This window comes from Gossypium arboreum, chromosome 9 (genome assembly GCF_025698485.1).
Source record: "Gossypium arboreum isolate Shixiya-1 chromosome 9, ASM2569848v2, whole genome shotgun sequence".
Classification (NCBI taxonomy): Eukaryota; Viridiplantae; Streptophyta; class Magnoliopsida; order Malvales; family Malvaceae; genus Gossypium; species Gossypium arboreum.
The window spans coordinates 327,427-340,600 of NC_069078.1; the positions used below are offsets into that span (position 1 = coordinate 327,427).

General features: G+C 33.2%; 1 protein-coding gene and 1 long non-coding RNA gene across 2 annotated transcripts; both read left to right on the forward strand.

Moving 5' to 3' along the window:
• Positions 1 to 1,507: 1,507 nt before the first annotated feature.
• Positions 1,508 to 2,685, forward strand: LOC128280749 (uncharacterized). The gene is made up of 2 exons (XR_008270883.1): positions 1,508 to 1,697; positions 2,459 to 2,685. It is a non-coding gene; the product is annotated as an uncharacterized LOC128280749 (long non-coding RNA).
• Positions 2,686 to 8,831: 6,146 nt separating this feature from the next.
• Positions 8,832 to 12,949, forward strand: LOC108457478 (DNA repair RAD52-like protein 2, chloroplastic). Its single transcript, XM_017756563.2, has 4 exons — positions 8,832 to 9,267; positions 9,362 to 9,399; positions 9,473 to 9,564; positions 12,703 to 12,949. The coding sequence occupies exons 1-4, from the start codon at positions 8,909 to 8,911 to the stop codon at positions 12,841 to 12,843; spliced, it is 630 nt and encodes a 209-aa protein (XP_017612052.1). The 5' UTR covers positions 8,832 to 8,908; the 3' UTR covers positions 12,844 to 12,949.
• The last annotated feature ends 225 nt before the right edge of the window (positions 12,950 to 13,174 follow it).

The following is a 13,174-nucleotide window of genomic DNA, read 5'->3' on the forward strand; positions in this document are numbered from 1 at the left end:
ATTTATTTCAATATTTTTGCATGAAAATTGATATAATAGGAAAATCGTATGAAAATATTAATAGAAAAATTTTACCGATTTAGTGGTTAGTTAGAAAAAGAAATTATTGAAGAAATTGGGTAAAAATAAGATATCGGTACCTCTATCTTGTAAAACCAAGTCAAAAATAATTTTATAAATATTTCTGAAATGTTATTAGTGTGGTATTAAAATTTAGTTAGGAAATTTTAATGTTTGGGTAGTCAATTAAATGAAAAGGACTAAATTGTAATAGGTGTAAAAGTTTCTAGAATGATTAAATAGCTTAAGAGTCTAATGAGAAAGGATTTAAAAGGAAATTACACCCAAAAGTTATTTGGGCTGGACGGCAAGGGTATGAAATCAGCAGGAAATTTGATAAATTAAGGGTAAAATTGAAATATTGCAAAATTAACTAAATAAAGCTAGGACTAAATAGGAAATATCTAGATTTCTCTTCATTTCTCTTCAATTCCAGCAGCTAAAAACGCCATAGGAGGGTTCTCTAAGCTGGTATTTCATAATTTTGCACCAAGTGAGTTAATCCTTGGCTTTTTCTTGTAATTTTGTGTTTCTAAGACTTTTACAACTAGGTCCTACTATTAAATTCATTAGTTTTTGATTTCATGGATGAAATTGAAAGTCTCCATGGTTGAGTGCTGTAATTTTATCATGAAATAGAATTAAATTAAAGCTTTAATTTGTTTATGAGATGATTTTATTAGGTAATTTCAATAGAAATTGATTTTTAGGACCTAATTGTGAAAATGCTTGGAATTAAAGTCTATTGCTGAAATTATGATTCCTAAAGGTTGTAAACTAGTTTAAGGTGATAGAATAAAATATTAATTGAGAAAAATAAGTTCAATTGAGAGGCTAATTGAGTAGGGACGAAATTATCATTTATTAAAAGCTTAGGGGAAAAATGGTAATAAACAGCTTGCACAAAAACAGTTTGGACAGCAGCAGTAGACTAACTTTGAAAAATCACCATAAATTTTAGAAATCGAATTAGAAGATGAAAAAAATATGGAATTAAAGCTTATTGAGTCTAATTTCTCATAGAAGAAATAGTGTAAGCAATGAATTTTTAAAATTTGAGATATAATGAATTTTGTGAGATAAGGTCAGAATGAATTCGAGTTCCCCTGTTCTGACTTTGAAAAATCATAAAAAATTGAAGAAAAACAATTAGGGGATTAAATTTATATGTATAGAATCCTTAATGAGTCTATTTTTAATAAAAACAAACAATAACATAATTTGAATTCTTTATGAAGAGATAATTAATTTTTAGTGAAGAAGGGTCAGAACTGTCTACAGCAGAACAGGGGTGATTTTAAAGAATAAACTGTACTGATTGGCTAAACCAAAAATTCTGAAAATTTTATGGTAAGAAGATATGTGAGTCTAGTTTCAGGGAAAATTATCGGATTCTAATTTGGAGTTCTGTATCTCAAGATAAAAATAATTTAGTGACTATGACTCAAGTAGACAGCTTTGAATGAACTATAAATAATAGTTGAATTATAGAGAATGTTGCATATGAACATGAAATGTATTAAATTGATAATTAAATTTATTTATTTAGATCCAGAAGATTCAAATACGAAGCTAGATCGAGGAAAGGAAAAAGTTCGGGATTAGTAGATTTTTTTTGTTTACAAACAAGTATCAAGGTAAGTTCATGTAACTTGAATTATATTCTTAAATGCTTGAGATTGTATGTTATTTATGTGAATATGATTTGAATGTTCATTGTATAAAAATTTATGAAACATTGATATATTTGATAAACAGAGAAGAAATCCCGGTTGAATGAAAGGAAAATTCGATGGATCTCTGAAAAGGAATTGACGGTAAAAAGGATCTAGCCCGGACGGGTGATCCTATCCTGATATATGTAAAATGGATTTAGCCCGGACGGGTAAAATGGATTTAGCCTGGACGGGTAATCTGAACTAGGGTGCAATTTAGCTTTGACTGGTAATTCAGATCCAAGCTCATTAGAGTAATTGTCGCAGGGATTTAGCTTTGGATGGTAATCCGTTGCAAGGTTGAGGTTCATGAGTGTGCTCTCTGAAATGGATATGTAGCACATGAATATAAATTGACGGACCCAGAAATGTACACTAAAAGTGTATCTCTGAAAATCCATCGAAAATTCCAAGAAATTCAACGGGATAAATATGGAAAAATAACAAGGAAATGGAAATCATGGTATTGATTAGCTCATCAATCATAGTATATATTATTGATACATGAAAATTATTGTACTAACTTGAATGTTGAGTTTGTGCATATTAGGGTAATAATGCATTGAATGGATATAGGAATGTTTATTATATTGTATTGAAAATATTAGGTAAGTATAATTCTTGTTACATGAGCTTATTAAGCACAAAGTGCTTACCCCGTTTCCTTTTTCCCTATTTTGTAGTGTTAAGAGCTCGGAGGTCGGATTTGGTCGGAGACACATCACACTATCAACCTCAGGACTTTGGTATATAAAGAAACTTTATTTTGGAAATCAATGGCATGTATAAGCTAATAAAGTAAATGATTCTGTGAAATGAATGTAGAGTTAGCCATTGGTATGGTTAACAAACCTGGTTTTGGGTATGTGATGACGTTATTTTATAAATATACATGAATTTATCTTGAAAATATGTTGAATTGGATTGGTTGATTTGGATTGGTCTCGATATAATATTGCAGGGAAGGTTAGATATCTATAAAGGGATTATATTGAGTTTTTCCTAAAAAAAAAAAATTTGTAAACTCCGGTAATACCTCGTACCCTATTCTGGCAATGAATACGGGTAGAGGTATTGCACATACAGTTTAGTATTTAGGCTTATAATCATCATACATACAATTTACGTATTTAGGGTCTAAGTAGTACTTACCGACCCTACAATAGGTTCATAGTTGACTTGGGCGACCCGTGCGACTTTAGAACACATTTCAGTTAAATGGGCTCACACGCCTATGTGGCCTGCCCGTGTGGGCCCACATGGCCTAATTTGGCCTTGGCCGTGTGGATCACATGGCCTGACCTAGAATTTCACATGCCAGTGTGGACTACCCTTGTAGGCCCACGCAACCCAAATTAGTATAGCTCGTGTGTCGCATACGACCTACCTGGCCATCACACGGTCGTGTCTTATGCGCGCGTGGCCTCATCGATCATATGCCCGTGTTATGATACACAACCTACCACACGGGCGACCACACGCCATTGTGGAGTTGATAGTGGGGTTTGCAACTTTTGCTGAAACCTTATTTTCTACATTTTCGGGTACACACCTGTATCGTTTTCGACGCGTAAGCTCTCCTAAGCCTCCAGAACCTAAAAATCGACCAATGTAATACTCAATTAAACATTTGTTTTGTCATTCAATCAAAAGTCTATCGAAATTTATCATCGGTAATCTAACGAAACCCTTACCGTCAACAACCGAAATCGCAACTCTTAATTCTCTACAGCAGCACCGATCAATCGTTGCCCTTCACCTAATCAAAAAGAACCACAACAACCTTCTTTAAGAGACTATACACGAAACCAAAAAGAAAAAGGCAAAATTGATACTTACCGAACAACGAAGTCACATGTTTAAACAACGGAAACGGATGGAAAAAGAAAACGAAAAGAGAACAGTTGAGTGGGAATAGATTTCAGCAGCAATGGTGGGGGATGAAGGAGGAAAACAACAGTGAGAGAAAGAAAATTTGAGATGGGAAGTAGTTTTGGAAAAACAAAAATCAAATCCTATCAGATTTTCCCCAACTCCTCACTATCACACAACTTCATAGACTTTCAATCCCAGTCAAATTCAACCACGCCATACGCCCTATACAAAAAGAATTACTCCCTCACTCATGCAAGGATTCAAACATAGGACCTTTAACAAATTAACACTCCACTTAATCACCAGACCAGCAGGCCCATTCTGTTAATTACTTGCAAACTTTTAACTAAAAGCCTGCTGACCAGAGATAGGGCTTAATTCATACAAATATCAAAATTTACACAAGCCATGGCTTGAACTTGGGACTTCCTACACACACCTAGAACACTTAACCACTGAAGTAGGCAGATATTTGTGCCACACATACGCAAAAACAAAAGATTAAATTTTTTGGGCGTTATACAACATATTATGCGTATTATAGATATGTGTACTCTTTTTCCTTCACTAGGATTTTTTCCCACAGGTTTTTTTTTTATCTTAGTTAAGTTTTAATGAGACATATTATCTATAAATGGACGTCCAAGGGGGAGTGTTATAAATATTTTATTAAGTGGATGTCCATCAAGATCAAGATAAGTTTTGATGTACTTTAAATTATAATAGTGATTAAAAGTAGATCTCTACTTCATTTATACTTTTTATGCTTATAAATAGAGACTTTGGAGAAGCATTGTAAACATTCCGATTGATCAATAAAATACATTCTCTCTTTTGCTATTTCATTTTCTTTGTTCTTTACTCTCTATTTTTATTTTATAACAAATCCAATATATTTTATAAACCCAAAAAAATCCTAAAAATTAAAAACAATTTAATAATTTAATAAAAAACCTAAACATCCTAAAAACAAAAAAATAACACTGACAACCACCATCTGAACTAAACTTAAACATTGAAGTAACCCTAAATTGAAAATCATCTAAAATCCCTAATCAGTAATCTCATCTCCTCAAATTGAAAATTCTTTAAAATATCCTAAAACCCCTACTGTTGATAGCCATCAATCACCACCGTAACCCAACGTAGTGACACCCTAACCATCACCTTCGAGTTCACCTTCACTCAACATCATCTGGTCATTATCACCTTCGAGTGACGCCGTAACTCAATAGCTCAAAACACTCACCATCGTCCTGCGTCCACCACCACTAGGTCACCAAATCCCCCCTACTTTTCTTTATTGATTATGTTATTCTCTTTGTTGAATTATTTGTAAGTTGTGAAGTTTAAGGAATTTTTATTGTCCCTAACTTTTCTCCTGCCTTTTGTTGGAACCTAACATGTTTTAAGCGTGGCAGAAGCATAACCTTTTCTATAGCCTTTTGTTGGTATTGTTTTGGTTTGAATTAGGTTTGCTCTTTTGATTAGTATTTTGTTTGCTTTAATTGGATTTAGTTTTGTGATCCTATTCAGGTGTGATTGTGTAGACATTTCTACAGATTTTTTCACAATTGCATTGTTGTAGTCCGTTACTTTTTATTAATGGAAATGATAAGTATAGCTTCAACTGTTCTATTTACTTTATTTAAAATATCATCGTGATTAAATTATTTGGTTAATTTAGATAAAGCCCAAATTACTCCTTATAATATAATTTATTAGGAAATGTAGGGAATTAACCAATGTATGTAACAAACAAGTAAATATAATAAAATTGAAATGATCGAACACACAAATTTTGTGTGGAAAAACTCTACACAAGAGAATAAAAAACCACGAGCAAAATGAGATTTCACTATAATAAAAGAAAGTACAAAAGATGGAGAGAATTAAAGAAAAACTCGAAGCCCCACAAGAAAAACTTTTTTGAAACAAAGAACAAAATTCTCTCAATCTAAATATTTCTGTTGTTGGAAATCCGTCCTATTAGTTTGTGTTCTTTGATATATAAATTGGTAATAAAGGTAATTGCTAATAATTTCAAAATGGTGTTTCCTAATCTCATAGGATAGGAACATGCAAGTTTCATTGCAGGATATAATATTACTAACAACATACTAATTGCACAGGAGGTCATTCATTCGATGATGAGTAAGCACAAAAATAGAAAGTGAATGGCTGTCAAAATTGACTTGGAAAAAGCTTATGACAAAGTACATTGGGATTTCATTAGGGCATCTTTTAAGGATGCAAGAATTCCTGACATGCTTATAAGTGTTATAATATCTGTTATTTCGAGTTCTACTATGCAGTTGTTATGGAATGGTGTTCCAATGCAAAAGTTCAAGCCGACGAGGGGTATTTGGCAAAGATGTCTGCTTTCTCCAATTCTATTTGTTCTTTGCATGGAATGGCTCAGTCATAGCTTTCATCATACTATAGATAATGGTCTTTAGTGGCCTATTCATTTATCGAGATCTAGTCTGAGTCTTTCTTATCTTTTCTTTGCGGATGATCTTATCATTTTTTGTCATGCAAATCTCTATCATACTATGATCCTTCAAAGATATTCTAGAGAAGTTTTGTGGGTATTCCAGTCGCCGGGTTAATGCTTGGAAGACTAATATTTATTTTTCTAAAGGAACGGATGATGTTATTGGTATGCAGTTGAGCGAAATTCTTGGTTTTCAGAGGGTGCATAATATTGGCATCTATTTGGGGGTACCTCTTCTTCATGAAAGGATTTTGAATAGTATCTTGAGTTTTATTATTGACAAGATTCAGAGTAAACTAAACAGATGGGATGCTAGGAAATTATCTTTAGCTAGTAGAGCTACCTTAGCACAATCAATTTTGCTATCTTTTCCTAATTACTTCATGCAGTCCATGATGATCCCTAAAGGGTTATATGATGAGATTGAATGTATCGTCAGGCAATTCATTAGGGTCATCTAATAGTAGGCAGAAGATATCTTTAGTTAATTAGGAGTCTATTTGCCAACCTCGTTCTTGTGAATGGTTTGGCATTAGACATTTGAGAAACCAAAATACCTCAATTATGATGAAGTTAAGGTATAACTTAGCCTCCAAACAGGATGTCTTATGGGTTCAAGTTCTTCGGTCCAAATATGGTATGAAAGAGGCTTTACCAGATAATATCTCTTGAAGGAGATGTTCCTTTCTTTGAAAGGCCATTTCTAATGCATGGCCCCTAATTTGGGAAAGTTTGCTTTGGTCAGTTGGAAATGGGAACAATATTAGTTTTTAGAGAGACCTATGGATCTCGAATATGGGGCCTTTGATTTTTAAGTTCCAACCCTTGCTAATATTAATTTAGACTGTCTTCCTAGTGATATGATCACTGATGAGGGATCATGGAATTTGGATCTTTTTCGTCTTTGGCTATCAAAAGATATAATTAGACGTATTGTAGGTATTCCCTCATCTTATCCATCTGTAGGTTCTAATAGGATTATTTGAGCTCGTACTTTGAATGGTATTTTCTCTCTCAAAAGTGTGTATTGGAACATTCGAGAAATATCGTGGAATATGAAGGATGTGTTGGCGTGGAAATTTTAGGGACCCCATAGAGTCAAACTTTTCATATTGCTCATCTTAAATCAACGCATGGTTACTAATGTAGAGTATGTTAAGCGGGGTATAGGGCATGATAGTTCTTGTGGTATATGTGGTCATCATTCTGAAGACATTTTGCATGTGCTCAGAGATTGTCCAGTAGCTAAAGAAATTTGGACGCATGTCCTTCTGGATGGAATTAATGGGTGTTTCTTTGCAGGTGACCTTCTTTAGTGGTTAAAGTCTAACTTGCAGAATCCTGCTAAATCAGTAGTCAATGAGGTAAATCGGTCTTGTTTATTTGGCTTACTAATCTGGCGAATTTGGAAGAATCGAAACCTTTTTCTTTTTTAAGGTGCCTTATGGAATACAGGTGAGATAGTTAAAATATCGTATATTTGGGCAAACAATTTGTTTCTTTTCACAGAGAGGACTTGTCTAGATAGTAGGAGTCAAGTTCAACTACTCAAGCTCCAAAAAATTAGATCAACCTGTGCACTGATGGAGAGGTTCAAATTCCTTTTGGTAATGCTACACCAGGAAGAGTCATAAGAAACAAAAGTATGGAGTGGATTATGAGGTACAACAGACATTTGGACAACTACTTAGTTCTTGATGCTAAATTGTGGGTATTCTTGATGGATTGGCCCTCATTCATGATAGGTAATATGTGGGTGTGATGATTCAAACAGATAACTTGGAAGCGGTCAAGATCATTCAGGATTCTTCCTTGACGAGTTCAAATTCTGTTCTTATTAGACATATCCATATTCTTCTAGTGAATGTAGAACTTTGGATCATACAACATTTTCCTGAAGACCGTAATAAAGTTATTGACTGTCTAGCCAAGATGACCTTTGATACAAACAATGGCCTGAAGATATTTGAGGTGATTCTGAGGGAGGTGTTGGCACTTCTATTGTTCAAGCATATAATAGTCTTGCTCAAAGAACTCTTGTGTAGTTAGCTTTTATATTTGTTTTTCTTTACTAAAAAAATTAATTACTAAATTTTGAATTTTAATAAATTTTTCCACAAACTTTTATTTGAAAACAAAATTTAATGAAATTAAAAATAATGAAAAAATATTATTTCATATTTTAATGGTCAACATTAAGTTAATTCATAAAATTATTAAAATTTATAAATTAACTTGGAATTTTTATTTAATGAACAAGACTTGAATTTTTTAGAAATACTTTATTTTAGTTTTATAAATAACATTTTATTTATATTTAAAATCATGTTAATTATTTATTTTAATTATTTAAATAAATTATTTATATTAAATTTAACTTAATTTAATTTAATTTAAAATTGAATAGTAAAATTCTTTAGTTTCAAAATTCAATCAAATAAAAGTGAAATGGCAAAATTAAATTAAAAGGAAAGTGATAAATTTACCTTTTAACAAATACTAATAAAAATATGGTGGCAAAATTCAATTACTATCCAAAGTATAAGGGCTAATTTGCACATTAACCCTATTAATTTGGAATTATACCAAAACTGGATTAGGTTGAGATATAGGGGATGACGGGGCAAAACCCGCCCCGCCCCGCCCAGCCCACCCACCCAGTTGCCATTTCTAAGTAGAACAAGTAAGCAAAGGGAATAAAAAAAGAAAATATAGGGCAGTAAGGATTTGACCAAACGAGCTTGGAAATCCATTGGAAAAAATGGCAATACAATTGCGAATCGGCGGTGGCGTCTTCCTCTCACAATGGTCTCCACAGCTAGTGTTGGATAGTAACAATAGGAACGGGCGGCGGTTGGTAATCGGGGGCGAGAGCTGGGAGAGATCGCGATTCATCGGCCTTGTCCATTGCAACAGCAGAAGCAGCAATAATGGTAGCAGCGATGCTAAAAAGGGAGTCCCTAATTCAAACTACGTTGTGCCACTCAACAAGTCGTTTTCGGCATCAAACTCTTCGTACATCACTCGTCCTCTAGTTGAAATCCTTCGCGATCTCAACAAGCGAATTCCTGATAACATCGTCAAGCCTCCTTCTGATTCTTCTTCCACTTTTCTCCCTTGGTACCGCCGCTAAATTTTTATGTTTGAATTTCGGAATCTTATTACTGATAAATCAGTCGATCTGATCTGACCTGGTCTTGTTTGATTGCCTCAGGTACCATGCCAATCGCATGTTGAGCTTCTACGCCCCTGGTTTGCCTTTTTCCTTTGATTTCCTTTTGTATATCCTCCTTGAATTGCAAACCTGATTCAATATTTCTCACAGGATGGTGTGGAGAAGTACGTGATGTTATATTCTCTGAGAATGGAACTATCACTGTTGTATATCGACTCACTATTCGAGGATCTGATGGAGAAGTATGCTTTCTTCTCCTCACTTTTACTTCTTTATCCTATAATTATATGATAAAAACATCATCCTTACTATAAACACCTAACAATATTACATTCTACTTCCTTTCTGTCCCCATTTTTCTAGGAACATTTGGCCTCACCTTTAAGTTCATTGGGAAATATAAACTAAAAATAATATATTTCATAGGAAGGAGCTATCTTGACTGAGTTGCCTACAATCATTAAGGTTTTCTATTCAATGTTTGTTCCATGTTTTCAGATTTATTGTTAGATGAGATGATGCTGAGTATATCATTCATATGAATGATCCAATAGCCTGATAGGGACTGTGAGGCTTGTAGGGGATTCTCATAGATATATATATATTTGTATATCGAGGCTTAGTGAGACTGATCCATGACAGCTAACGGGACTAGCTTTTGGGAAAACTGAAAACAATAATCTTTCATTCTCAAATAAATAGCTTAATTTGTATAAAGCAAAAGGGGAATAAAAAAGGAATGATCCCTAAGCTTCATTCCTTTGGTTCCTTGATTGCATTGCACAACCAAGAACAGAAGAAACCATAAGCATCATGTGTAGAATTCCTTAATCGCACAAAGGGTTGATTACACCACGCATTTTGATTACGTCATACAATCACACTATCTGAAGTAGAATGTCTCGGAAAATACTCAACTCCCAATTGAAAATCAATTAACTTGGCTTGAAAGCAAAAGTTTAAAGTATTTTGGGGGAGGTGGAACTTCAGATACTGAACTGTGATGTAACTGTAAAATTCTAAATATAATTGTAGTTCAATTAAGCACCACTGGTCTCAAACTTTATAGCATGCTTTATGTCAACTAAATCCCTATTAGAAAATGGCCATGAAATGACAGATGCCATATGATGTGTAAATTAAAATTTGTCATTCTCTTGATGTATGTTTTAATAAATAAATACAAAATAAGAAATAATTAATATTATGTTTTGAATTTTTTGAACTTATAAATAATTTTAAACCTATAAAATATTTACTTAATTAATTTTATAGAAACTGTTTTAGTTTCTTGTTTCTTTCCATTTCCTCTTTTTATCATTTTATCTTCTTTATAATTTATATGATCTTCTTTGGAATGATGCTCAAGAAATTTTTTTTTTATCTCAATATTCACTAGGTATTAAGATCTCAAACCTACTATCATTGATGAGGAAAATCAAAATCATTTATAGCATAGAACACTACTAGTGACCCTTTCCTTTTCTAGGAGCACATGATAGTTCTGTCATATGAAACTAGATGCTGGTTTTTAGTAGGGTTGCAACGACATCAGCCAAAATTTCGGAATCTTTTCTTAAGCTTCAATAAAAGTTAGCCTTGGCGTTGCTTGAATTGGTAATAACTATGTCTTTGTTGTCACATTTGACAAGTAAGCTTCTTAAGCTTTAGTCCTAGGTGATTTCTAGAAGTTACCACCAAGGAAAAGAAGCCAAAGTATCATATCCATGGAATCATATCAGAAATCCTACACCACTATTCACTTTGGCAGGCCTCAAATTCAGTATATCAAGGTGGTCCTTGAATAATAGCTTCCCTCCAAATATTTGTTGTTATAAGGTACAATATCACAATATAGGGTCAAAATCCCATTTTATCCTAGGTTGAAAGCTAAATGTTAATAAAACTATAAAGGCACTTCTTTTTAAGTAGCTGCTGCTTTTAATGAAACTACCATAGTGTTTTTTTTTGGAAGATTCTGCCATAGTATTTTTAACTGACCTCATGAAGGATCCCGAGGCATTTGATTAGTGTGGATTGTTCAGAAATTCTGGCTATAACAGTGGAGAAGTGTTTTCGAACTAGAAGAATCCTTTATCATACATTTACTGTGATTCGGTAATCCAAGTTTAGAAAAACTGAAGAGAATTCAAACCCCCTGTTATGTCATTAAATCCTGTTTAGTTAATGTCTCACTCTCAAATTTTTTGCAACAGCTACCAAAATACCATGCTTTGCTAGCCCAGTCAAAATCCTGTTTCACTATTTTGATGTTCAGAACTTAGTAAACCCAAATTATGTTCATTGTAGTTATCAATTATGTTCTGACCAAGGTATTCAATACCGTGCCGATGGACGTATTGTTTTTCAACTGGAACTGATGCATACCGGTATTGGACTGTTTTGGTATACTGTTTTGGATTTATCAATATTTTTGAAAAATATTTCATATATGCTTTTAGAAACATTTACAAGTATCAATTGACTAAAAATTAAATAAATTTCACATATAGAATATTTATCAATTGTATAAAATACTCCAATAAAGTTCACAGCTAAAAATTCATCATTTGACAAATCCATGGAAAAAGAAAAGATCTCATACATTAAACAAGAAGGTTGTCTTATATATGTAATTTTACATTTTTTTTCTTATTTGTGCACCAGTGGTGCACAATGTTCCGGCTGATATGACTAGAATTGGGTGGAATGAGCCAATGTGATCGATATATGCCAATATTTTCACTGGTGCAGAAAAGAATGTAGAAATGTTTTGGTTTACTACCGGAACAAGGTGCACTGGCCAGAACTGGTGTGGAATTAACTAGATTCTCACACTCCATTTTCCTTGAATTATGTGCGGGATATATACATATCCAACTAACATTGGATATGGGGGTTTGATCCTCCAAATACGTGGAACATTTAGGGAAAAATGAATGTAGCCAGTGGCCGGCACCAATTTTCCATGTTCATATTTTTTTTGCTTGCTTCTGTGATAGTATTGGGTAAAAATACTATGGAAGCTCTTGTACTGGGAATAAGATTGTATTTTGCTTCCTCTACAAGAAAAATAGTAAATTAGTTCATGTATGTTAAATCAAATTTGTTAAAAATTTTATCTATTTTTTCTGTTAAAAATTTGTCCCTGTATGTCATCGTGAGGAATAATGTGGCATGTCATGTGGAATTGTCTTGCTATTCCGTCAACTACATCAGTTTTTAATAGTTTGCTCTTTGATTTAGCGTAGTAAAAAAGATAAAATGCAATCTGATTTCTAGTACGGAAGTCTCTACGGTAGTTCTACTAATAATATTGTTATTTATGTGTATTGTGATGGTATTGTTATATATGTGTTATGTTTACTGTGGTTTTGAAGGCACATAGGGAGTCAACAGGGACAGTATCACTTAGCGACACTGACATAGAAGATCCAGTTGGCGCAGCAGAGGAAATAGCATTCTGCAGGGCCTGTGCTCGATTTGGTCTTGGTTTATATCTCTATCATGAAAAACAATAGATACACACAAAAGCATATTGGAAATATGGACTATGCTTTTAGTCTTACTGTTCAAGCACATTTTAATTACCCGAATGCGCCTAATAATTAAATGAAGGTTTTAAAATTAGCCTACATTGAAATTATTATTTATTATTTTAGAAATGTTAGGTTAAATTTTCCTATTAGTCTTTGTACTTTCGAAAGTTGTGGATTAAATATCTATACTTTAAATTTTAAATTTTAAAATTTTAGTCCTCACTAAACGATAACGGTTAAGTATATTAAAATTTTCTACTTTCAAAATCTGATGTGCCTAATTTATTATCATATATTTAGTGTCATGTTAGTT

What these genes read in the sequence shown, in the direction of transcription:
- LOC108457478 (XM_017756563.2), top strand. Translation starts at nt 8,909, where the DNA reads ATGGCAATACAATTGCGAATCGGCGGTGGCGTCTTCCTCTCACAATGG. An exon ending in GTTGAGCTTCTACGCCCCTG is followed by an intron (nt 9,400 to 9,472) that starts GTTTGCCTTTTT and finishes TATTTCTCACAG; the next exon opens with GATGGTGTGGAGAAGTACGT. An exon ending in TTCGAGGATCTGATGGAGAA is followed by an intron (nt 9,565 to 12,702) that starts GTATGCTTTCTT and finishes GTGGTTTTGAAG; the next exon opens with GCACATAGGGAGTCAACAGG.